Below are 27,727 nucleotides of genomic sequence, written 5' to 3' on the forward strand. Positions count from 1 at the left end.
ACAGTGCAGGAAGAAGAGGAATAAAGATGAGGATGTTGAATAAGTTGAATAATTCTCATATTTTAGGGTTACATAAATTAAATCATCATCAAAAGTAGTAGTAGTAGTCGTAGTAGTAGCAGTTGCATTGTTGTTGTTGTTGTTGTTGTTGTTGTTGTGAAGAATAATAATAAAATTTGCCTTCACGTGTATGAAAGTAAGCAAAACTTTGCACGGAGGTCCAGTCCTGTGCTAAACTTCCTCACCTGGCATTGCAGGATAATAATACTGACAGTGGCACTACAGCAAAACCTTCTTCCCAAATCACTCCTATGTGCTACGACTGAATAGCTTTCACCAGCACGTAGGACCACTGTGCAGAAATGATCAGATGCTGGCAGGGATCATGAAGTCCATCACCATCTCTCTCTCAGAAACGGTAAAACTAATTAAACTTATCTCCTCCAGCATTTTATGTGCAGATACTGCAAGTTCTTGCAGCATAAATCTCCTGTGTCCATGAAAATAAATGAATTTTCATGTCATGGTAGATGTAGGGTGATGTATTCCATCTCAAACACAGAATTCAGTTTTAATTTACTCTGAATTCTGTCCTCATGTAAACTATTGCAGTCAGCGGGAAACATCTTTTTTTTTGTATGGACATACTAATGCATACTCAGGCATCACACTGTAGATTAGAGACATGTCATTTCAAAGATCTTTTTTTAATTTACAAGGTTTTGAATAAGTATGATCTGAGCAGTTCTGCTGGCAGACCCTCATGTATTTGCCATCTGTCTCCTCCTCATCCTGTTCTTCATGCTTTACCTCTTCTTTCTCTTCTTCTTCTTCCTCACCCTCCACTTCTTGTTCTTTACTGCACAAATGTACTTTCTGCACTCAATTAGCCTGTCAGCACAGTTTGTTTTTCAGGGCGTCCGCATCTCAGTTGTTTTACTTTCATGTATTTTACAAATGTGCTGCAGTTTCTGTCACCCTCTACTAGTTGAAAAACGCTCAGTGCAGCTTTAAGCTAGATCAGGCCAGTCTGTTCTGAACTGCTTGCAGTTACTGCTTCCCTTTCTTCTCTTCTCATCTTCTTTCTTAGTGGGTTTTTTTTTCTTTGTGAATATTGGGGTCTCTGATACCACACATTTTAAGGAGTGTGTACTTTACTGCCATAAATGCTCTACATCTTGCTTAATTTTCTCCAGGTGGCTCAACATGATCCTGTTTTCCCCTGATGGCAGTGGTTGCACGTTGAAGACCCAGGTGATGTAGAATGAACGTTTCATACCTACTCAGGCATTGTGTGAATTAGAGACACATAACTTCAAGGTTTAATGAAAATGTTGGTCTAGACATTTTTGCTGCTGGACCCTCTTGCATTTCTCATTTGTCTTCACTCCTCATCTTTCATCATTTGTCATCACTGCATTGCTGGTTTCTACTCATCTATGCATGTAAGTGTAATGGATGGATGATGGATTGAAATATTTGGGGATTTTTTTTTGAGTCATATTAATTTTGTGTGACTGAACACTTGTTCAGTGTTCACTTTCAATCTCATTGGGAGATTTCAGTTTTTTAAACAAACCTTACTACTTTACCAATTGTTTTGATACATCTGTTTCTATGGTGCAGAAATGCAGACATGGAAGCATGAGAAAAATATATCTATCACACTAATTCATGAAGTAACATGAAAGTTTTTCTACTTAAAATGCATATGTTATCAAATATAGATATTCTTCATCATCTTTCACACTCCTTGGAAATCGAAAATGAACTGACAGGTCTCAGACTCATTTACATTTGTTAATTAGTCTGCCAGTGCCAGGTTCAGCCAGAGCGCTGACAAATCTGCTGCTGAAAATCCAGAAATCACCCAATGCATCTTGTCATACTGTCCCAAAAAATGGCTAGACCTAATCATTAACAAATGTTTTATCAAATCTGCACTTAGAATAAAAAGAGGAGTCTTCAGCCACACTAGCAGTTCTGTGAGGCTGTGCCCAGGCACAGTGGTGCTTTGAGTGAAATGCCAACATGATCTCAATGACAAGGATAATATGCTGATGCAAAGCAGGTATAATGCTTACCATTTACTGATGTTTACCATTTACAATCATAGCTTAACATCTTGGCGTGCTGACATTTGCTGATTAGCAATAGGAAAGTACAGCTGAGGCTGATGGGAATGTCATTAGTTCTGCAGGTATTTAGTAATGATGGTGCAAGGGATAAGGTAAGTTTCCAGAGAGATAAGGTAAGGCATTGCAAGAGTTATTACAATTCATCCTAAGGGGGACATGAATACCTGAACCAAATGCCAAGAAAATCCATCCAAAAGTTGTCGGGATATTTCATTCAAAACCACTAATATAAACCTCACGGTGACACTAGAGGAAAAGTCGGGGAATCACCGGACTCAGTAGGATTCATCCCCTGGGAACCGAGAGTCTATACAAAATTTCAATCCATCCATTAATAATTAAGATATTCAACTAAAAGCCAAAAAACTGTCAACTTCACTGTGACACTGCAGGAAAAGTCAGAGGATCACTTTAGCAAGATTCTTCCTCTCTGAGTATCTGTTCATAGTCACTGAGACATTCCGATCTGGAACAGAGTTGGACTGACAGACAGTCTCTGTAAGAACACATTGTTCAATAATACAGTGATATCAAGTAGGAAATTCCTTTGTTTGCAGTGGGGCGTCCTCCCGTGCTGAGGTTTGTCCAAACAACCAATGATCATTTCATACCCACAGAGATGGGATGTAGAGGCATTGTGGGATACTCCTGCTACAGTGATAGTGATAATGAGTAATATAGGCTGCTGAAAGAGCCTTCAAATGGCTATGAAGTTCACCATAGTGTAGTTTAGAATCAAAGAATCATTTGCAATGGCCGTCCTGTTTCCTGACACCTTTTCCACCCGCACAAACTGTATTTTAAATGCTATTCAACTTAATCAACCCACTTGCTCTATGTAGTCATTTTTCACCTAAGTTGGTGAATAATTTAAGCAGGTGGGAACTTTTCAATATCCTGTAAACTGTGTGGTTTCATTTTAATGTCCACTTAAATTCGTGGGCATTTTGTTATCAGACAGGGCAAAGTTTCTATAGAATAGAGACACTATTGTTAACCAAAGTGTACATTCAAGATATTACATTAGTCTTTACTGTACATGATTGCTCTGTCATCTTTTTTCCACCTGCCACACTTTCCAACAAGTCCTCATATCAAAATGACTGATGAAGAAAACTTTCTGGTCAATCTTCACATTGATGAATAGAAGCATACACCGACCAGGACAAGTTGAGGTACATATAGGGTTTATTCAAACAGGTCTGATCAGAGAAGTTGTTGGCACAGCATGTATACATGGACACAGTTGTACTTTCTTCTGCTCGTATCCTTCAACTGCATGGCATGTCATATGGGATATCTGAAGAGGTTACACTCACTGTCTCCATGTACCAGATAGAACCAGTGTGTACATGCGATGCAGGGAACAGAACACATCTTCAAGGTTTTTCTGATCATACCTTGTAGATTAATACTTTGCATCCTCCCACACACAGCTGGCCACGCGGGCCCTTGAGGCTGCTGGTGTTGCCTAACAATGACAAATGTAACTAAGTGACCTCATACCTAATCATTGTTTTCTGCCACAATGACAAAATAGGTCATTTGCCCTATACACAATTTTAGTGCTTTATCACTTTATCACACAGAGGGATATGATAACTAGATACTGTTATTTCCCATGGTTGTTCCATTTGTTTTGTTAGACTTTAATGATAATAAGTTGCTTTAAGCAGCACCAGTGCTGCACAAAATCTTAACATAACTTGTCCTGTGCATGAATGGAAGACAATCATTCTCATGCCTAATGCATTTTGTTGTTATTTAAGAAGCAGACAGCTCAGTTTCTTTAAATTTCTGGTCATGTACCAGCTATTTCTTCTTTTAGACTATGACTCCCTGTGACTAAGCATAACTTTAAACCTCGTGCTATAAATACTTATTCACCTGATGCTTGGAACACCGCTTATTTCAACACAGAGGGTGTCGCTTGTCATGCATTCAAGTGTTTGCACATAATTGTAACCAGCACAGATGCAGAGAAACTGTGTTAACGAGGAGTTTCTGCTTGAACTTTGGTTAGGAATGATAGAAGCCTCGGCCACAAGCTCTTCCAGGCGCCATGAGCATGTTTGGGGAATATAATCTCCTATATCAAGGGGAATGTGTGCTCTGTAGTCACCAAGACTGACATGAAGTATACAAGACAAGACAAGATAAGACAAAACTTTATTGATCCCATGCCGGAGAAATTTACCTCTTACAGACATCAAGAATAAAAAGAAGTATAAAACAACAAATAGACCAATAAATAAATAAATAAATAAATAAATAAAGGATACAAAATAAAATCATCTGTACATATATGTATATTATATACAAGTGTACAGAAAGTAGAATTGCCTTATGAAGATTGACTTTTTTTGAACAATAAATGAATAATAATGATGATAATAACATACTGTGTCTTATATATAAACACATGGAAGCAACATACGGCATATATAAGACATATACGATGCATTGGTGCATTGGCAGATGGTGGATATACTGTTTATGTATCGTTGGGTAGTTTAACCTACAGCTAAACACATCATATTTTATAAGATGATTATGTATTTTGTATGAAAAGTCACAATATCCAAAGTATTTCAAAACGACAGCTGTCAAATCAATGTAGTGGAGTAAAAAGCACTAGATTGAATTGAATATGAATGTCGTGAAGTGTAAAGTAGCATAGAACTGAAATGCCTAAGTGCCTCAAAATTGTGCTCGGGTACAGTATTTGATGAATAAGAGTTAAATCAACACTTTGGTGACATGAAGGAGGCCTCTTCCTCCCTCCACCTCATGGCAGGCCTACGTGTTGGACAATATTTCAATAGAAAAAAGAAGATCACGTCGCGCTTTGCCTGCAGCCAATCAGCGCCATCGATTCTGAATGACGTCAGCCAACTACCAACTCCAGGAAGCTGGAAGTTTCTCAGTACGACGTTAATTTTAAATTCACCACTTTCGGATAGGAAGCCGGGCGGCGGGTGAAAATATTGTTGTTTTTGTACTTGTTATTTAAAGAAGCTGTCTTTGTCGATAAACTTTGACCAACTGTAAAGCAGTACGACGAGCAGGACATAACTGCTAAAGTCACTAACTTAAGATGTTAGCCTCGGGTCTGCTCGCAAACTGCTGCACTGAAGTCCAGGATGACCAGACGCTCAAAGTGAGTACTGGTGTGAAACGCTCGACTAGGTTTTTTTTTTGGTTTGTTCGTGACAGGGCACTTTTCCCTGTTGTGAGAAAACGAAAGCAGGGGTCATGCAGGTCGCCGGACTCCTACCATGTATGACCTCGGTGACGACTCCACGTCACTTCTCGCTCAGTCTAAATAACCGACCCATATCAACATCACCTGTGTGATCGTATGCTTGAGTATGTGCAGTACTTCATTGCATATCTAAGTAAATAGATTCGGTTCATGTATATGTGTATACACAACGTACATAACACTCAAGCTACGTATTTATGAAACCACAGTAGGAAAAACTCACGTGCAAACAAAGTAAAGGTGGCTGACATCAGTTAAAATGACGTGGTTTTAGGGTTACGGTATTGTGAATGTTTTCTTGCTGTCATGACTTACTGGAACACTAATCAAAGAAGCCATTACGTTTCCTGCTGTGACAAGTACAAGAAGTATAAGTACAAGATGGAAAAGGGCCTTTTGATTTTAATACTAGTTGAATGGGAATCATTTACTGATTTGTGCTGTTGGTTGCTGCTGTTGTTGCTTTCAGTTTCTTGCTGCCATTCCCCCTTGAAAGGTGGATTAAAGTAATCATGGTTTTTCCTCTACATTCATCATACAGCTGTGGATGACTGCTGCTTTTTTGTGGCCTTCTACTCGTATTCAATATATAATTATGATAGCAAGAGTGATAAAAAGAAATGTTTCTGTAGAAAAGGAGATTTATGACACTGAAACAGTGCAGGGTCATGGTACGGTAAGGAAAGATAGACAAAGAACGCTCATCTTTTTTTGCACAAAGGTGTTTAAAATATTCATTTCTATGCTGGAGTTAGCAACTGGTTACGGTCCCATATACACCTTTAATTGACAGTATTTAGGAACCCAATCATCTGCCCACTCCTGTATATCAATGACATGACTCCCATTTTCCTCCATGCTGTGATGAAGGTCACTTGCCTGAAACATGGCCAATTCAACGTCATAACATCAGACGAGAGAATCTGGTTTTCGTGGTGTCATTCAGGAGAGGCCTTCTAACCTAATTTTATCAAGCTATTTATAGCTAAACTCCGCTTTCCTCACTATCTCCAGTTTCAAATGAATATAGTACAGACAGATGATGCCTGTCAGCGAGAATGTTACGTTCTTTAGTATACAAGTATATATTCAGTGTGTTTCCTATTCTCCTATATCATTTTTACACCCGAATCAGCATGGATAAGCAGGTGTTTTTTTTTTAATGCAGGTAACCCCCCCCAAAAAATAGGCGATTGACTCCTTTCCCAGTGCCAGTGGATGAGTTTGCCTTTCTGCTTTGTTGTTCTGTTCTCTTCTGTTTTGCAGCTATTTTATAATAAGTGTGACTGTGTTAGCAGAGGAATCCAGCTCTTAACACTGCAAATTTGAGTCAATCAGAAAAGTCTGGCTGTGACTTATGAAAGTAAGAGCAGGGATAAAAGAAGGGAAGGAGTAATTTATGCTCACTAATCTCTATTCATAGTTCAGCCACTCTGCCGAAACAGATTACACTCTAACTCCATCCTCTGTGCTTTCGCGGACACACCATCAAATCGCTCGGCTCTCTGTCTGGACATTCCCTGGAGCGAGAGCAGCGCACTGGCTGGACTGTGAGCGATTACTACAGAGTTTTTGGAGAATCACTAAGCCTGTCTGTTGGACACAAGAGGCGTCACTTGGGTTTATTTCTGTTGGCCAACTGTTGTATTGAGTCTGAAACTGAATAGTTGTGTTCGCTACCTGGGATCCTGAGGAAGTGTTTTTGGATGAGATAAGAGCTCATTCATCAGTATGAGTATGCCTGCCTCTTTGCTGGAGGTGTGAGAACATTCTAGTTAAGTCTGTAGTTATCAAGATGGATTTTCCATGTTTTTAGGAGTCTGCTTGACTAATTGAAATAACATTAATATGTAAGAAAGTGGAAATATTAAACTACTTGGCTTAAATAGTTTTTATTTTTTAATAGAAATTCTGACCCCCATAACGTCTGCTTGGCAAAATTCTTGTCCTTGGACAAATGTAGAGGACAGCGCTAAATGCAAGTGCCAGCAGTTTACATGATCATTATCCACTCTTTGACAGTGCATGTCAGCCAGCAATACAGGCAGAACTGCTTCTGGGCAAACAAAAAAGTTGTTTTGCATCTATTTCAGGTGTACCATGCCTTTAACATACTGCCCTTTTAAAGAAAACTGCCATGTAGGTTATGTTTTCTAAATGCAGAGCTGTTTAATTTTAATGTAATTTGTTAAATTGAATGACCGTACATTTACTATTTTATTTATTTAATCACTGCTTTACTCCTATTTCCTATATATGACTCCTTAGCTCGAATGTAATGGTTTCTCCTCTTGAAATGTTTTAGGTGGACAAATACCTGCACCATCTTCAACTTTCAGATGCGACTTTGATGGATGTGTCACTAAGGTTTCGACGAGAGATGGACAAAGGCCTGTGCAGAGACACCAACCCCACAGCTTCTGTCAAGATGCTGCCCACATTTGTGCGCTCCACTCCAGATGGAACAGGTAATACCCTTTTTCAGATAGGAAGTCCATATATAGAATAGGTCCACTGAACACAGAGACTCAGGTGTTACGGTTAGTGGTCGTTGAGCAAAAACAAGGAGTGAACCCAAAGGTGCAGACTTGACAAAGACAAACAGCTGAGCGGAGGCAGTCCAAGTAATTTATTCAGCCAAAAAAATAAAGGCAACCAAAATCCACCACATACAAAATCCAAAAAAACAAAAGGCAGTTCTAGGAAAACAAACTCATAACCAAACTAGAAGAACAAGGACTAGGCCAGAATACTCACTAAAGTCACGGGGAACAAGGAAACCACACGCAAGGGGATGATCCCACAAAGACAAAAGAAACACATGAGCTGTGTCCCAATTCAGGGGCTGCATCCTTCGGAGGATGGATTTGAAGGCCGATTACGTCATAACGCTGCGCGAAGGCTGTCCCAATTCGTCCAAATTCGAAGGATCCTCCAAATGCAGCCGACAAATGCGTCCTCCTTTTCCCTGTATTTGGAGGATGCGTCGCTACTATCCTTCACGGCCTCCCATATCCCAAGATGCTTTGCGCACCGATTGTTTTTTTTAATAATGGCGACCTGTTGATATGAGGAGCTCAGTTAACAGTTAGCCTTATTAAAACTCTTCACTTACAAATGTTACAAGCTCGCATGTCAACTAATATCTTATTTTGGGTGAATACTCGATTGTGATTGGCTGCAGGGTCTCCGTTAAAAAGTGTTGTAGCACAACTATAAAAAAGTTACGGTCAAATAGCCTGATTGTTCTAAATTTTTTGCGCTGGCTCAAACGCTAGTTGGTAACCATGGCAACAGAAACTCAGAACATACGTTATTTCACAGTTTATTTATCACAACGGCAAGACAGTAGACAACATGAGTGATTTTATAGTTTCCTTTAACCACATTTAATGATCAGAGTGAATGGTGGATAATATTTCTTGCAATAAAAATGATTTAGGAAACTATCTGTGGACTTTGAGTCTTTGAAACAAAATTTGGCATCATCCTCTGGACACACACAAGTGGTAAGAGGTGCACTTGCCCTCTGAAACGATACTTTGTATCACGTAACATAACGTTAAGCAATCATGTCACTTCCCTCCACTGATTAGGTCTAATATAACAGTTGCGCCGACCGAGCTGCAGGTTCTGTGGCCAGAGCCGGTTACCTTGGCAACGCGTCACAACGAGCGATATTAAATAGTCCACTCAGTCGATTTTAACGGTAAAAAAAACAAGATTAACGTATTAATAATTGACTTAATATTATTTCTTTCGTAAGTGACCATGGTAAAAGCGGGATAACGCCCTTCGAGGTGTCCATTTTCAGAAATGAATGGACGACGCGGAGGCGTGAACCGTCCGACGCGAAGCTGTGAAGATATTCACATCAGGTGAATTTGTAAGTTGTATAATAGGCTACATTTCGCGCCTCTTACAAGCGATGGGAGCTGTACGGGCGCATCTCTGCACCCCGTACGTGTGTTTTTCCCGGGTTAGGAGGGAAGAAGTTATGACGTCGTGACGCAATCACGAAATGCTCCGAAGGCTAGACCGTCCCATTTAACGATAGTTGATGCGGCCGACGGAGGATCCTCCGAAGGACCCAGCCTCCGGAGACCGCGTAGGCTGGGTCCTCCGAAGGATGCAGCCCCTGAATTGGGACACACCTACAGACTTAAATAGAGGGGGGAACTAAACAGACACAGGTGGACCCAATCAACCTAACAAAGGCGGGAAACCTACAGGGAGTAAAGAAACTAAGACACACAAGGGAAGGCTACCAAAGTAAAACAGGAACAAGGCTACCAAAATAACAGGATCCTAACACTCAGGTCTGTGACTGTAGTTCCGTACGCACCACTGCAAAACCATAAAATTATGTCAAATAAAGTCAAAGTTAAAAGGTCAACATCTTTCATCCCTTTCTTCCAGTTTAGTGCTTGGTGGTATGAGCAAACATTTGTATCACAGTGTTTTTTAATATTCTGTCGGTTTCATGGTAGGTCATGATATATCTTTTTTTTTCTTTTACACGACTAGGCCTTTATATAGGTGTATAGTGGCTTCCTCTACTGTCAGGAATACATGAAATATAGAATATAGAATTAATCATATCATGAAGATACTGAAGGTTTGCTTGGCCCAATAAAATGATGCAGTTTTTGAAGGAAAAACTTTTTCAAAACAAAATATTTTTAGATAGTTCTATAAATGCTATAAGCTGACCTAAAACACTTTAAGTGTTAAAGTATTCAAAGAGATATTTCTCACATTCTGTTGCACAAGTAAGAAAAAAAAGATAAATTAATTCACATTATGTTGTCCTTCAAGCCAAGGTTATCAAGTATTAAAACTGTTAAAAAAGAGTTAGTTGTGGGTTCTTGTGTTATAAAATTCTAACCATAAGTAAGAGGGGTCCTCTCTCTGTACACCCTACACAGCTTGTTCTGAATGTAGCGCTCTTCGCAGTAAATCTTATATATTTTGCTGCTTCATTGCGCTGCAGTTTATAACATATGATAATCTGATCATGGGTCGAGTCTGTGACCGGCCACCATTTCACTCCCTCTTCTTACTTCCTCTTCCCTTTTACCAAATATGTCTTCCTCCTGATTGTTTTCCCTGTCCAAAGTGGTGGATGGCCTGACAATTTTATGAGGAAGGAACACTGGTTAGCATTTGAATTCCATGTGTGTATGTGTGACACACATATGATATAATAAAAACACTTGATATTCTGTGCGATATATAGATTTACGTGTATGTGTGTGTGTGTCTTTTTTAGAGCAAGGTGAATTCCTGGCCCTTGACCTCGGTGGATCCGTCTTCAGAGTGCTCTTGGTCAAAGTAATGGCTGATGGAGAGCAAAAGGTGGAGATGGAAAATCAGATATACGCCATTCCTGAACACCTCATGAGAGGCAGTGGCTCTGAGGTAAGAGGCATTAAACATTATGCAGCTAACAGCATTGCTGTAGCCTGTTGCCAGTGGGGTCAGTGCACTGCTGTGGCCCTTGTTACAGAGACAAAGCTGTGTTGTGCTACGTGTGAATGAATATATACGGTAGATGTAGTCAAGGCAAAGCAAATTTATTTCATACCCAAAGGCACCCCAAAGTGCTTTAAAGAGTACACAGGCAAAAGCACAAGAAAACTATAAAAGCAAGAAAGCATAAGCACACAGAATAAAACAATAAAACAATCATCCGATCCATTCCCTGTAGATACAGGGTTGCAAAAGGTAACATGCAGATTGCAAAAAGAGAGGAAAATGCCGTCTGAAATAGGTGACGATCTCCTCTCCTAGACTTAAATCAGACAGATGTCATCAGCGACACCAACCCTTGCAGAGCCAACTTGTAGCTTCGTACTGACAACACCTAAAGTGTGTTCCACTTGACTATCTCAACCACAAATGTTCCAACACAAATTTGTGTGCCAAGATTTTGAAAGCAATGGAGATATCAGTATTTAGTTTTGTAAGTAATTGGAGAGCAAACCACAGTCAGCCTGAATCCTGTCGGTCAACTTTGCTCATTAAATAATAAATTAGCAAATAGTAATTAGAACAACACATTTGCAAACCATTTTTCTTTGTCCCAAAATGTTGCCTGCAGTTTGATGCCAAAACTGTTTTTTTCTGGGGAAGTGCATGTAAAACCATGTATTGCCTATGATTGTGGATCATGTGTTTGAGCTGGAACTTTTGAACCTTTTTGAAAAGACAGCTGACCTTTTCTCTCTCCTGCAGTTATTTGACCACATAGCTGATTGTCTGGCGAATTTCCTGGAGAAGCTGGGCATAAAGGATAAAAAGCTTCCTTTGGGTTTCACATTCTCCTTTCCCTGTCAGCAGACTAAGTTGGATGAGGTGAGTAATTTAGTCGTTCTTTTGTCTACTTCAAGTAATATTTTTGCCAAAAGTGAAACTTGGTTGGCATTATCTTGTAAACCTCATGTCTGTGACAACACAGGTGAAGTTTGTCAGTATAATACACAGTGAGCTTCAGTGCAGCTTTGTTTTAGCCTTGTCCAAAACAATAGAAATGGATGCCAATTTGTCTGTAAGAAGGGAGGGAATTCACCAACCACATTGGCTGTTGAACCCATCTAACTGACCAGAAGCTCATGGGTTTTTTTTTATCAGGCACAGGCTCATGCATGCTTCTTAATGGACATCAGGTGTCAAACATGAGATTACATGAATCGTCCTCCTTACTTTACTGCAAAATGGTGAAACAATGAACAATGCACCAGTAGACCATGTGAGCATACCCAGGGTTCAAAATTAATGTTAATGCTGCTAATGGCTGGTAAATTTACCAGCCAAAAGGTTTTTAATAATATTAATGATAATAATAACATATGGCAGCAACAGACACCCATACACGTCTGTGTCCATATAATGTAATATACTTTTGAAGAAAACCCAAAGCACATGATCTAAGTGCAGTAGTCAGTGTACTGTTGGGCATGTCTATTAAGTACATTTACATACAGCAGCAACCGATGCATACCAACACGCATGCAACAGAGAGGGTACCAACAAAACCATTGTGGAGATAAGGTCAGGTTTGACTATGTGAGACTGCACAAACAGCAACGAGAAAAAATAGTAACCTATACCCAAGCTACCACTCTGGTTATTTAATTGGCTTGAAATGAGGCTTAACGTTCACAGTGGACTTGACTGTCTCTCAGTATTAAATACGCCAACATTGCTCCAGCATGTGAGTCTACAATTCCAAATTAGCTGCGGAATTTGCTAATGCCATATTCAACAGACTAACCAAGAGAATAAACATGAAAGCAACATAAAAATCAGAAAACTTGCAGGATCTAAGTTTGAAGTCGTGTTGATCCATCCTTCAGCTTCAGTTTTGAAGCTAATCCTGCATCCTGTTGGACTTCAAAGCAGTCCTAATTAAAGTGAGTGGTGTATACATATCACGCCAGCCTAAGAGTTTTGCAGTTGTTGTTGTTGTTGTTGTTGTTATGGTTGTTATGGGGACATTTCCATCGATCAAGTTAATCCACTGGGTATCCACTTCCTTGCATGGTGGAAGGAGATGAAGACTTTTGTGTTGGTTCTTCCAGCCAACAAAAGAGAAATTTGTGTGTGTTGCTTTTAGTGTTACCTTTCACATCTTTGTGGAACTTACTTATAGCAAAGAAAATCATAGTGGTATGCAGTATGAAAGTGTTAAATTGATTTATTTTGCTGTTATTTAGGCTAAGTTTAGTGGGTTCCCAGTTTTTGAAAGCAGAAGTAAACAATAGCACGGCTAATGGCAATCCACCACCGCCGTGTAGCATCCCCTTATGCTCTTAAAAAAGAGAAGTCATAAAGGTGGATTTTCATGATTTCTGAAAGACGAGTACTCACTTGAGCGATGGGTAATGCCTATCTGATGACTGGAAGGAACTAGATTCACCTGTTGCAGCTAGTATTCCCTGTATTGTTTTTTTTTGCTGTGGAAGTGTAATGTTATCCTTATTATCCTTGCTTCAATCAAACTGGATGGTTTTTCATAAAACTTGTTGATTGATAGTATTATGTTAATGCCCATGCAGGTTTGGCCATATTGTGATCATTTCCCCCTTGGTGACAGCTGCATGACTTCAGGAAAATGACAGAATAATTAAAAATGTATTTTGGTTGTGGGTCTGGCTTTCCTCTGACATTGTTGCTTAAGTCTGCTCTGTTGGCTGCAGTGGTCTGTTTGACTGAGGGGTCTGGGGGTATGACTGGCCGGCTGGGTAGCTAGCTGCCCCTGCAAGTGCTTTTGAAGCTTCTCAACTAAGAAAACTTAGGAGCACTTTGCTTTCTCATCTCATAAATTGTCAAAAAGTGAATTAAGTGATGAAATGGCTCAGGAAAATTATTAAAGAAAACCACTGTTGGCCCAGCTGGTTGTTGTGACAACTCCAGCACTTTTCACTGGGATACAGTAGGCGATACAGTGGTCAGATGCATACTGGATTTTTGACATACTGCAGATTTTGCTTTTGTTTGCATAGTGCACTTTTTTTATATAATATAATATATAATATTCTATTTCACAGCACTTAGTGAGACATTGTCTCAGCTTTGGAGCCCATTATTATTGTTCATGGAGGTGCACAATTTATGCATGATACAAAAAAATTGTCACAAGCTCTTATTATTATAATACGGAGAAAGTTTTGTGAGTTTTATTTTGCCTCTGTTTAGTTTGAATGAAGTGTGTTGTACAATGATAAAATTACTGCTTCTGTAAATGGAGTCTGGTGGCTTTGGTGAGAGCAATGCGACGGCTGTCTCTCTTCTTACTGTTAAACAAGAATGGATCCTTTCTATAATGTTGTCAGACAATTGATCTTGATTTTGTTCTATGTCTTTTTCTTTCCTATTTATAGAGTGTTTTGGTGTCTTGGACCAAAGGCTTCAAGGCAAGTGGAGTAGAGGGAAAGGATGTGGTCAGCCTTCTGAGGAAATCAATCAAAAAACGAGGGGTAAGTGTACAAGTGATTGTTTCACGGTATGTTATATATACCATTTTCATACATTTCCAAACATGTCTGCAAACTTACAAAGACCTATAAATCTTTTTGTTTCCTCTATAAAGTTAATCCAAAGAAATGTGACAACACAAGCTAAAAAATGATGATAGCAGCCCAAAACTATGAGCACTGCAAACTGAAATATGACAAAGAGCACAAATGCCAATGACAAAAATATTGTATTTGGGCCCCAAATCCAAAGTGCGAGACCTGAAAGAACAAATGTTCTTTGGCGCAATGGACAGCCTCAGTCTGCTCTAATCCTCTGAAATTATATTGAGGAAATTATTGAGGGAAATTTGTACAATGAGTTCCAAAGAGACACAGGGCACACCATGAGTCACGTCTGACCTGATAATCTTGACTATTACTCTAAAAGAAGATCTGAACGAGACAGTCCACTGCCTGATAATCACAGTGAGGGAATGAAACTCCGTGCGAGAGGCATGAGGGAGAGCGCTAAGTTAAAGCACCCCAAATAACAGTCTGACAAAACACTCAATACAGAGTGAGCCAAGAAAACTGAGATATCCCTCAGACAGAAACAAATGAAAGAATCAGAGGGACAATCCCCTTTATTGTCACACAACATACATGCGAACACGCCATGCAATTGGTGAAATTTATCTTCCGCATTTAACCCATCTTGGTCATTGTTCCTCCGTGGCAGACCAGGAGCGGTGGGCTGCCATCCAACCGGCGCCCAGGGGACCCAGTTTCCTTTGTCACCATTGGTCAGGTGGTGATCTTCTTGCATGTTTTTATTGGGGGTGTTTTTAAGGAGGATACCCCAGGTGAACACGGGGAGAACATGCAAACTCCACACAGAAAGGCCCCTTTTTTCCTCGAGCAGCAGGCATCAAAGGCATGGTGGAGGACACGCCCCCGGTGCCCGCAGCGAGAATCGAACCCGGGACCTTCTAGCTGTGAGGCCACAGTGTTGCCACCGTGCCACCTAAAAGAGCAGGGGGCATTAATTGATCATTAAAATTACAAAATTAAAATAACAAGTTTTCTTTCAAATCAAACATTTTAATATATTTGTTCTTGCAACTGCATTATAAAAAAATTTGACTCAAACATAGCTTAATGTGATCTGCTACTTCATTGCACTTTAAGAACAAATCTTACTGGGACCACTACAGAAAAATGCAGATGAACCTTTAATATCCAGGTAACAATTTAGCACATTCACCATGCACTGTCTAGCCATATACTAGGTTCTGACCGAGTCTTGTTTAACTGTAGTTCTTGGTAGTCATACCCAGAACAAAAAATGCTCCTAATACAGGCCATCAGCCTGACTTGCTCTGGATACGAGCACCTTAGGTGCTTATTCACACTGTTTGCTTTAAGACTGGGTTGTCATCAGGAAGCCCAGGTCTGCATTCAGCTGCATACAGCTTTGTTGTACAGTAAAAGGCTTTGAGTGTTGGACTTGTGTGATATGAATTTTAGAGGTTGTGTTATTACAAACAAAGTGAGCGGAAAAAGAAACTTGCCCTGAAGGTTGCCGCTACCATGTGAGTTGAAAATATTTCAAGTTGGCCAAAAAAAAGACCTGAACACAAGCACATAGTAAAGGTTGTTGCCTTTCATTTTAGTGCCTGATATCTGGAAGGACTAGGAAAAGAGAGCTGTAATGGATTGTTAAAAACGACAGCTTTATGCTCTTAAGACACTTGAGAGAGAAACCCAGTGAGATTACCAGCACTGAGGTGTGACCTTTGGAGCATATTCAGTGAGGTCGACAGAGCATAAGATCTAAAAAGTGAAAATAAGATATTCAAATGGTTCGATCCTATGTAAGAATTATCACTTGTGTTAAGAACAGTTTCGTGGTAAGATGCAAACACTCAACATTCAAAACAAAGCTTATATGGTACAAACTAGTGAAGTGAAATATTTTGAAAGACTTGGAAAACAGTGTTTGTTAAATTAATATTTTTCCACAGTATCTGTGAAGCAGGATTCCGCCACGTACGACACTTCTCAAACATTTTAATGTGTAAATTCAATCTCATCGCAGGACTTTGACGTTGACATTTTGGCTGTGATCAATGACACAGTGGGAACTATGATGACTTGTGGATATGACGATCACCACTGTGAAATTGGCCTCATTGTGGGTAAGTTCAGTCTATCGATCAGTGAAGGTCAGTAAATCAGAATTTCCATCTGCACTTTCGGTACAGCACCCTTGAAACCTGACCCTAACCCATACCTACATGTGCACTAACCCCTGTTCTGTTTTGCTGTTTCATCACAGACAGAATTCATAAATGTATGCAGGTTTGTTATTGTGGTTTTGGGCCTTCACAGACAAAACTTTTGTCGGTCTTGAGAAGCTGCAGCATTTATTAATGGATGCACTGTGATCTATGCCGTACATTTACTGCCAGACTGACAGCTTACTGCTAACCTTTTCCTCTGCTCCGCTTTTGCTACTCACTCTCTTTATCTCGCTTAACTACACACTCGCTACGCACACACATTAAATACAGAACTGCAATGCTCTTATCACAAGAACACATTGGAGGATGTGCAGTTTTCTTTCCACTCAGCATGTGGTTGTCTATTACAGCAAGGAGACAGGCTTTTTTTGAGAAAAGGCTGAAGTCAGCGAGACAAAAAGATTGCAGAAAAATACAGCGTAGTTTGGAAGTTACAACAGAGCACAGAGGAGGAGATAACTCTGGTTGCTCAGATTCTCTCTGACCAGTCAGTGGTCTGCAGTGTTTTAACTGCACCTCTTAATATTGGCTCAACTTGCTTGGAACCTTAGCAGAGGGGTAACAAAAAACTGGACAAAATGGACAAAATGGAGTGGTTCTGTTGGTACCATACACAACTTTTGCCACTGGAAACATGAGAATAACCATACTAATGTGTAACAAACTGAACTCGACTAGACTGGACTGCTTGGTGGGAACACGACTGTAGTGTTTCTCTCATGCCCGTTAGGACAGCATTTGGATACTGACTTGATTCAAAATTAAATTGACAGCATTTAAATTCATTCAGATTAATTCAAGTTCAACAGTACTTCCTGCTCGGAGTCTACACTGTTTACGGCTATTAAAAAATTCTCCTGTTTGGAATTGTAGACACAGCACTGAGTGGTCTACTACAATCAGCAATCAAATTAGTACCTTTATATCTAACTCTTTCAGATAGATCATAGGGTGTGTAAACATTAGATTCATTCATTCAAGACATGTTTTTAGGTCAACATGTGTCACAGCAGCTTTACCCCTCTCAGAGACGGGTATCATTTTCTGGGTTTAACCTCCCGTTAATCACACGGCATTTAGAATCTTGTAGAAACTCAGTAAAGGTCTCCCCCATGTTTATTTACAGCTACGTCCAAAACAGCTCAAGGGGAAATGTCACCTGCATCAACATAATCTGTCAGTCTGACTGTTGCTGCTCTTGGTTTCCCTGTTATTCTTAGTGAGACATCTGGGTCAAGTCTTTGATGCTCTGGAGGGGAGGATGTTGCTCCTCCTCCTCTCCAGAGCAGCCTCTCCCCTGTCGTCCAAAGTAACAGGTGAAACAAATACTTTTCCTGTGATCCATTTTGGCTCATCCCTCTCAGCTGCTGAACAGTGCCTGAAGCCTGATTTCAGTGTTTAATCCTGATTATTTTAATTAAGTGTCTAGCATTTTTTTCCTTTTGGAGGGTGGTGTCCTGAGATAAATTTAACAAAGTTAAATTCTGTGAGTTGATATACATACTGACTATTTCTAAAAGCCGAAAGTGAGTGTAAATCAGCTGCTTCCTCCCAGCAAAATAGTTATTTGCTACAATGATTTAATGTCCTTGAAAGTATCATACGCTACACAACCTGTAATTTCAGATTATTTGAGTGTATTGTACTTCCATCATAATAGTAATCATACTCCTTCAAATCAGTATGGTATGCAGCATAGACTTAGTTAACATAATGTAGGCCATACTACAAAACCGTATACACAGGATACATTTTTTGATAATGAAACAAACCAGAACTGTAACACTTCAAAAGAGCAGATACAAACAAAGATTCTGGTTAATGAGTGGAAAGTGATGGCTAGTTTAGAGACAGTGTGCTTGATTCATTTGTTTCAAATATGACTAATAGACACTAAAGCAACATTTTATGTCATTCTGGGTCTTTTTTTGGATGACAACTGCTCAGTAATTGTTATGCTGACATGCCTTCATTCAAGGAACGGGAACCAATGCCTGCTACATGGAGCAGATGAGGAACCTTGAGCTGCTGGACGGTGATGAGGGACAGATGTGTGTCAACACAGAGTGGGGTGCTTTTGGTGACGATGGTGCCCTGGAGGACCTCCGCACTGACATTGACCGGGAAATAGACGCGGGTTCTCTTAACCCTGGCAAGCAGTTGTGAGTGTCTATGACCTTGTCTGACTTGGTACCAGATAAATCATCTCTTCGTAGTGGCTTCACTTAGCTGCAGACAGGCTTGTGTTGGAGACCCCTTTTTTGTTAAAGTTCTCATTGTTTCCATGTTTCCATTGTTTGTATCACTTTATCATATTTTAGTAGGACCCTCCCTGGTGGCCTGCTCCCGTTTTCATTTTCTGTTGCTTCTAATCCAAAATGTGTACCTTTTGTCATGCTTAGTTCAGCAAAATGTACAATTCCATGGCATTCCAAAGCTTCATCAAGACAACAACATTGTCATGCCATACTCGACTTGGTGGGTAGAGTGCTCTTCTCTCTATCAGAAGGTTGGTGGATCATCCCTGGCCTCGGCCACATGTCAAAGTATCCTTGGGCAAGATACTGAACCCCAAATTGCTTCTGATGCTGTGTCATTGGTGTGTGAGTGTGTGTGACTGGTTAAAAAACACAGGTGGAGCAGGTGGACTAGCCACCATCGTGTGAATGAATATGTGAATGTGTGAATGCAGACTTGTGTTGTGAAAATGCTTTGAGTGGTCGTAAAACTAGAAGAGCACTATATAAATGCAGCCCATTTACCATATTCACCACTTTGTAACTCTAATTTGTCCGAGTCACAGACAGATGCTGTTCTCATTTGCGGATTCCATTATTAAGTCACTGTCAGCGAAATTGAACTCTTTGTGCACTGATATTTCTCATTAAGCCCTCCAGCAGCTCAGAGGTCATAATCACTGTTAGGGCTAACATGTGCGCTAACACCTGAAAAACCATGTTTTTTCAGTATTGCAAAGAAATAGATATATCCAGTCTATCTTACTAAAAGCCTTTTTTGTGTCCATTGATGCTGTGATGGATATGGATATGTGATGGTTGGTATGTTTGGTTCTTCTTAATTTGAATACTCTGCGGACAAGTGAGTCCTTGGAGTGAATCGGCTTTGGTTCGGATATATTAGGTAGTTAGTAATAGTTTCTTGTCTCGGTGATACTGACTTGCTTAAATGAGCTGAATTGTTTTTTATATTGGAACTAATGGCTAGCATTAGCCTGTAATTTACATGTTAAAGCAGTGTTCATGTTTGTAAGTTAGAGGAAGATAATCCTTTATTGACTCTCAGAGGAGAAAACTGACTGTTACAGCAGCACAATGACAGAATAAGTACAGATAAATATAGAAACTTAAAGGGTAACTTTGTTTCCAAATGACTGATGAGGACAACAGTTTTTGAAATTAGTCCAGTATTGAGCGAGACCACTGCAGTCGTAGCTGCAAAATGGGCTAGAATGTAACCCCTTTGAGGGGTGTCATACCTTAGGCACTCAACAGTCTGTAACGTAGTGCCCCCGGGGGTCCCCTGTTTCAAGCTGCACAGCAAACATTTCAGGTATCTTGGGATTGATGTTGTGAGGCCCACTGGCTTTGTTTATTTTGAGCCTGGACAGCTCCTTTTCTTCATGGCAGGTGGTAAGGGTCGGGGGTGAGCAGTGAGCTGTGAATTTCCTGTAGTGATTACTGCAACAGGGAGGGGTAGCCATGTTCTTGATGGGGAGGAGAGCAGGGTCCACAGCAGAGGTGTGAATGGGGCCACAGGGTGGGGACCTAGACACTGTCTGAGCTGACAAAGGTGAAGGTTGAGCTGAAGCTATTCAAAAAAATTTCTCCCTGTGCTTGTTCTTGGCCTCTCAGTTTCCTCTTAAGCTCCTTTTGATCAATCCAAAGTTTATTGTGATGAACTCAGGACCAAGTTTCCTAAAGGGGCGGGTGAATGGTGACACCCATGTGACACAGATACAAGAAATGTCTCTTCAGTGCGCCATCTTGTTTCTGAACCATTTTTGACATACAGTAGCTGCAGCAAGTGTCAGTGTGAAACCTCTAAATGCAGTCTGCCTTTACTGTAGACATTGGTGAACCAAGGCTGTATGTGTTTGTACAGTATGTGCATACATGTACAAACATGAGTTAATTTTCAGAATCACACTATCATCAGTGGGCTTTATGCTGGAGCCCAATTCTTATCTTTGCTCTTGAATACAGTGGCAAAGCACAGCTGGGGCCAAGAAATGCAACAGCCACCTCACTAATGGTTTTCCTATCCTTGGGCAAGCAAATTCATTATTTAGCTGTAGATGTGCCATGTGTGCGGAATGCTCTGTGCCTTTATAACTGCCTGCACAGCCACACAGGATAGACTGAACGAATAAATAAATACAAGTTGATTGAGTTCATGCTTGTATTAATTGTGTGCCTTTTTCAATTAATGCGATAATTGAGTGTGTTAATGTATTATGTTTGTTTGCTGCCTTGCTGCAAAAATACCTCTTATGGGACAATTAAGATTAGAGACAAACTGAACTGAGGAGAGCTGGACTGCACAGAAGCCATTCAAAGTGATGCTGGGTGAAGGAGATTTAGAAAGGTGCTTGAAATACAGGGTTGCTGTAAAATCCAGTTTTGTGCAGGATAATGAAACAGATTAGAGATGATTAGATTAGATTGACACAGTCCAATGTGAGGATTCACTGACTGACACAAAATTAAGTGACTCATTCACACAAGTAATTGAATGATAATAATAAGAATAGATCTAAATGCTGTATATTAACTTATTCTACATAATCACTTGCTGTTACCACCTAATGTCAGAGGCAGATCAAGTAGAGCATGACCGGAAAATGTTACAGAAAACTATAATCTCTTTTAGATATAAAAACAGTAGGAAACAAAAGCAAGATCTATAAAATGTTCATTATATTATTACAAACTGCCTCATCTGCATCTCTGTAGTTCCTCAGTATCAAGCAATACTGACAAAATGATCAGACAAGCCTGTGATTGTCAGCAAAGATGTGGCAGTTCTCATCAGCATAATGAATATCATCACTGAGCTGTCTAATTACTGCCTGTCAAATTCATTGTCTTCTGTCTTCCTTATAGTTGTAGGCCTATCAGAGTGTAAAATATCGCTCATGAGTTCTGATGCATCATTTGATACTGAGGAAGGAAAGAAAAGTGCAGTCTGACAGTGAGTCGCACAGGTGGCATGTTTGTACCCGACTTGAAAGTACTCTCAGATCTCTGTCTTTGCTAAGAGAGTACAAGGGCTTATTTCAAAGTTTCATCTAGACAGAGGGAGTTTCCAGAGTTTATATGTCAAAAGTTTGGTGCCAGCAAGGCTTTCATTTAGCCTCCTTTGTGTTTGAATGTGCATGTGTCGAAACAGTACTGTGGCAGTTCGGTTTAAGGTACAAATGAAACCATAAAACTGAAGACTCTTTTGTAAAAATGGGTGTGGCAACATTTTGTTAAATATCTTTTTTTTTCTCATTGGTGTGTAGGTTTGAGAAGATGATCAGCGGCATGTATATGGGGGAACTAGTGCGGCTCATCCTTGTGAGGATGACCAAAGAGCAGCTGCTGTTCCAGGGCAAGACGACAGCAGAGCTACTCACCACTGGAAGCTTCAACACAAGCTACATCTATGCCATTGATAATGACAAGTTAGTGTGTGTGTGTTTGAGATACTCAGTGCAGTGCAGTAATAGTACAGTGGTATTGTAAGCAGTAGACAAATAGTGTGCACCAACCTGCACAAAGAACAGGTTCATCTGTTCTGTCCCTTGTGCGTTATATGCAAGAACAGACATTTGCTGAAAATATGAGTTTGAATTACCTTTGAAATTATATTATCTGACTTGTCGGCCAGTGAAGTATTGCAGGCAGGCAGACAGGTCATACTGTCATGCATACCAGCACTTTCAAGAATCAAGAATAATGAGAAATGTATGAGTAAAGGGGATTAGAGCAATACCAACTTGTATAGCAGAACTACAATGACACTCAGATTTACTTCACAAATGAATTGTAACACTTCTGTGTCCTTGATAATGTCGCTGCACCAGATGTCAAATGGTAAATGGCTATATCTATATAACATTTTTTTCCAAAGAGCCTTATAATTTTCCTCTCTTTCACCCATTCATTCCCTGAAGTTATAGTGGTTTGTATTCTGCTTTACCTGCAGAGATGAGGAAGGTCTGGCGAGTGCTGAAAAGGTGCTCCGGGGATTGAGACTGGATCCTTCAGTTGAGGACTGCATAGCCACTCAGCGGGTGTGTCAGATAGTATCTACACGGGCTGCACATCTGTGTGCTGCCACTCTAGTGGCAGTGCTGCGGCAAATCCGGGATAACAAGGCAGCTGAGAAGCTGCGGAGCACTATTGGAGTAGATGGCTCTGTTTACAAGAATCATCCAGAGTAAGTGTTCCTGAGCACCATTACATTTGTCTTGGTGTACCTCACAAATGCAAACATGAGGGATGTGATTCTTCCAGATGAATCCAGAATTCCACATTCTTCATGTTTATGCTGTAATGATGCTCGGGATGATTTTTTTTCAACACTGCCAGTGTATCCCCCACAAACTAAGTTTTGGGGGTGACCATAACAGCCCAAACTTGGTGGCCTCTAGGACACTCTAATGCTACTACCCCATCATATACCCTGATCTTAATTATTGTATATTTTAATGAGTTTGCCTACCCAATTCTAAACATATAGTGAGTTGAGTAGTTGGAAGATCTGAAAAGCACTTTATAGATAAAATACATTTATCATTTACCATTTTACTAGACACATAAGTGGACTCTTATTCAACAAAATAAACATGGTTATTTTAAGGGGGAACGTATTTTTAATTCAATGTCTTATCAGGCCTATGTATAGGCTTTAAATTCAATTATTTATAAAGTAAATCTATGGCAAAAATCACTTTAAAGTAACAAAACATGAATCTCTTGACTCAAATCGCATGAATCTACTGACCCATCTCAACATCTAGTCATCCTCATCTCAGTCATCACAGTCTTCACTATCATCACAGTCCATGCCCAGCTCAAAAGGTGCTGTGCTGAGCTGCTCCATGGTGCTTGCCACTCTCCCTCAAGCTGGATCCTTTTACGTTTGTTTTTCTTTTAAATGAGTAGTCAGCTGTTTGGATGGTAGCAGGCACTTATTTGAAAGGCAATCAATTGGAAAAGAGTTTTGAAAATGTGGCACACTCATCACGAAATTATAACTATCAAGTGAAGTATTTTTGGTCTAGAGCTGCACATGGTCTGTCTGATGTAACAAGACCTAGTATTCCTAGTTTACCTAAAGATTTACTTCTAAATAATGATTCGGTAGTTAATGTTATCACATCCCAGAAGACTTCTACTTTTAGGTTTGACAACTGCTGAAAAGTTGTTAGCATTAAGGTGGAAGCCTCCCCATAAACTTCAGATTTGCCAGTGGATTCTCTCATTATTAGACGTTATCTCTCTGGAACTCTGTACAGCTTTAACCAACAGTGTGAAGGGAAATACAACTGACACCTTGTCCAAGGCACTGGAGGAAGTTTAATGGTAGCGCTTTATTTGAAGGGGTGTGCATAAGACTGACATGACACTGTCATAACCATGACAGGACAGCTGTCCTCAACATGAAGGAGTCTTTATGAATGTTTATCACTGTTGTCATCAAGTGTCTTTAACTTTGTTTGAGATGTCCATGTCACAACAACTTGATACTAACCAAGACAACGTAATGAGTCATAAACATGCCATAGCAGGCCAAGGTATCAAACTTATAGAAACTGTTTAGCTCTGTGTTGACGTTACATGGTTTGGTTTTGACAGTGGCTGTAATGAATTCTAACTCTGTCATGAATAATTTCCTTCACCTCAACTACAGTGGCCCACTTTGGACTTGTCATTAAGATGCCATTAAACGTTGTAAAGCCAGTTTGTCAACAGGCAGTGCATTAACTTAACAGGGACTGACGGATTTCCCTGATGGATAGATAGTAGCATCTGACTAAAGTAAGCTAACGTTAACTACTGCTGACCCTGTCAGGCTTAATAGCATAGTCACAGTGACTGTGTGAATTCACATTGCTGAGAGACACATTCACTATTCATTCTGTATACCTGCATGTTCCTGAGTATATGTGGACTGAAGAAGGGAAGCAGATCACACAAAGGAAACCCATGAAACCCATGAAAGTCCATACATACATTCTGTAGCTTCCCTGAATGATTAGAAGTGAAGACAATCAAGCAATAGGAGCCAGAAAGTATTAATCCTTATCCTTTGACTTGGAGTGGTAAAAAACAAAGTAGCACATACAAATCCATGGTAGGTGAATCATTTCTAAGCCTTGTAGTTGATGGAAAATTGCTGTCAGCTAAGTTGCCTAAGTTCCATATTCCCCTGGCTGGTCTGTTTGGCTGCTGTTTTTGATGTTGTGGTTGCTTACCATTCCTACTTGCCCAGTATCAACTGGGCAGCTGATATTTGACTAAAACAACAGCTTTATAATTTAGTTTGCTCTGTCCCAATATGAATGAAGTATGAAGTGAATGTTGGAGAGAGAGACAGAGAGAGATGACCAGACAAAGAAGGTTTTTACTGTAGTTAAGACAAAGAGTGAGAAAGCATAAACAAATAAAGACAAGGCCATAAAACCTACCCAGTAGATTGTTACTTTCACAGTTTAACACAGTGATTCATTCGTTTATTCATTCATTCTCCTTTTCACCTCCCACAGTGTGGGCAAATAACATCCACTTACAGACACTGTAGGTAGTTTACGACATGAATCAGTATTTTTGCACCTTTAAGCTTTAATGAACTTGTACAAGAGAAATGGGGGAACAGAAGTGATAACGAAACCAGTGATTTAACAAAACGTATCTCCTTTTTTCTAGGTTTTCCAGGAGGCTCCATAAGATGGTACGCAGACTTGTGCCAGATTGTGATGTGCGTTTTTTGCAGTCGCAGTGTGGCAGTGGGAAGGGTGCAGCCATGGTGACAGCAGTAGCCTACCGTCTTGCTGCTCAGCATGCTGAGCGTCAGCGCATCCTCGACTCCCTGCGTTTGAGCCGTGAACAGCTGCTGGAGGTGAAGAACCGAATGAGTGAGGAGATGGTGCGAGGCCTGTCAAAGCAAACCCACGAGCAGGCGAGCGTCAAGATGCTTCCCACCTATGTCAGATCCACCCCAGATGGAACAGGTAGCTTTAAGAGAAAAAAGGGACCTTCCACTTGACTCGTTTTTGAGTTAAATGCTGTCTTTTCTAGAGTCCTTCTATGTATGTGGTCAGGATTCTTGTCTTTATTGTCCTCATCAGAGCACGGTGACTTCTTGGCTTTGGACCTTGGGGGCTCCACCTTTCGGGTGCTGCTGGTGCAAGTGCAAAGTGGAAAGAGACGCAATGTGAACATGCACCACAAGATCTACAGTATCCCGCAGGAAACCATGCAGAGCACAGGGGAAGAGGTAAAACATCACTTTAGTGTTTCGCATAAGTGATAACAGCAACTGAAAAGATGACACTGAGGGACTTCGGCCCTGTTTGCAAGGTTGAATAATCTCTGCTTTAAACTGACCCCCAAAAGGTTTTTGACATAAGTTTATGTCTCAATTAATGATTACAAGCAAATTTTAATTCAAAACCTAGCATCTATTCAAGTTTTCATTTTATATGTGAAAAGTTTTGTTTGATGGGTTGCAGAGATGGCTAACTGCTTCTTTATACAGAAAGTTAAATCATTTTTGGAGAAGGGTGGTGATGTTAGTGCTGTGTTTGCATGTTTTTAGATCTGAGGAAATCCCTTTAGACTGTAAATCATGCTGTTGGCTAAGTTAGCTACCTTTCAGTTTCTCTCCAGATGCCCTCATCTGCATAGAGTCCTTTTCTGACCGATCTCAAATTGTCAGTTGATAACCATCAGTCCACTGCTCTCAGCTCCTCCACTCGTGTCCCGCAAGGATCCATATTGGGCTCACTTATATTTAGCTTATTTGAATGATCTGCGATCCGAATGCCCCAAGATAGAGACTCAAATGCACATTGATGACACTGACATATATGCACACAGCAGTGCAAAAAGCCAAGGTACCTCTATCCTCACTAAGGCCATGACCCATGTTACTGAATGGTTAAACCACTGCTGTCTACAGCTAAATGTATCAAAAACCACAAGCATGCACTGCATCTCACAGAGAAAGCTAGCAATACAGTTGCACATGATAGTACATGGACAAAGATAAGAATTCCTTGGGATGGCGTCAGACTCAATCTCTCATTCAGAATTCAGACTGAGGAGGTTTGCAACGAGGTCAAATACAACCTAGCAAATTCAAGATTGATAAGGATGTCAACCAAGGCTGCTAGAATGTACATGAATGCTATTGTCATATCGCACCAAACCTGCTGTAACTAGCTGGGCTCGGGCAAGTTGTTCAACCTTGAGGCTATTAGAATTATTGCATAAACCAACAATGAAAACCTTTGAACCGTTGAAGAAATCTAATAATTTTCACCACTGTCACATAGTAGGGGAAAAAAAAAAAAATATATATATATATATATATAAACATTCTGAGCTGGGGAAAACTGATCAATCATCTCCCCCACTCAGTTGCTTTGCTATGCAATGAGTAAGTACAAATCAGATTAGTGTTCATAGTGTTATTCTTGGCCTCCTTGTCGTATTTGTAAATATCTGTAAATATCCATGTCTGTGTTCTGCTTATATCTGCCTGTGTTCTGCGTTCACTGCAGTTGACATGTTTTCCAATATGATTATTGCTTTAAACTTATTTCTTGATTTTAGGCTGATTTTTAGATTGCCAGCTTCACACCTGGCTGTGGACTACCGTTAAAAACTAGTCTCTTGCTTAATTCTGACATTTACAATAATAAATAATGTTTATTAATACGCACTTTCCCTGAGAAATAAGGGTCACATCCAACACATGTTCTGATTTTCTGTTTATACCTTTCTCTCATAATTTCATCTAAACTAGCCCAGTAGAACTTTCCTTCTT

At 40.1% G+C, this 27,727-nt stretch overlaps 1 protein-coding gene across 1 annotated transcript in view; it reads left to right on the forward strand.

The window, feature by feature from the left end:
• The first annotated feature begins 5,017 nt into the window (after nt 1-5,017).
• hk2 (hexokinase 2) overlaps nt 5,018-27,727 on the forward strand; it is a 33,327-nt gene continuing 10,617 nt past the window's right edge. The window contains exons 1-11 of the mRNA XM_076730902.1: nt 5,018-5,298; nt 7,709-7,871; nt 10,676-10,824; nt 11,641-11,760; nt 14,289-14,384; nt 16,462-16,561; nt 18,645-18,828; nt 22,191-22,352; nt 22,877-23,110; nt 25,603-25,907; nt 26,025-26,173. Of these exons, the coding sequence (XP_076587017.1) occupies nt 5,236-5,298; nt 7,709-7,871; nt 10,676-10,824; nt 11,641-11,760; nt 14,289-14,384; nt 16,462-16,561; nt 18,645-18,828; nt 22,191-22,352; nt 22,877-23,110; nt 25,603-25,907; nt 26,025-26,173 (1,725 nt within the window). The 5' untranslated portion in view covers nt 5,018-5,235. The remainder of the gene's footprint in view (nt 5,299-7,708; nt 7,872-10,675; nt 10,825-11,640; nt 11,761-14,288; nt 14,385-16,461; nt 16,562-18,644; nt 18,829-22,190; nt 22,353-22,876; nt 23,111-25,602; nt 25,908-26,024; nt 26,174-27,727) is intronic.

The sequence above is a fragment of the Chaetodon auriga genome, chromosome 5 (genome assembly GCF_051107435.1).
Source record: "Chaetodon auriga isolate fChaAug3 chromosome 5, fChaAug3.hap1, whole genome shotgun sequence".
In the NCBI taxonomy this organism is placed as follows: domain Eukaryota; kingdom Metazoa; phylum Chordata; class Actinopteri; order Chaetodontiformes; family Chaetodontidae; genus Chaetodon; species Chaetodon auriga.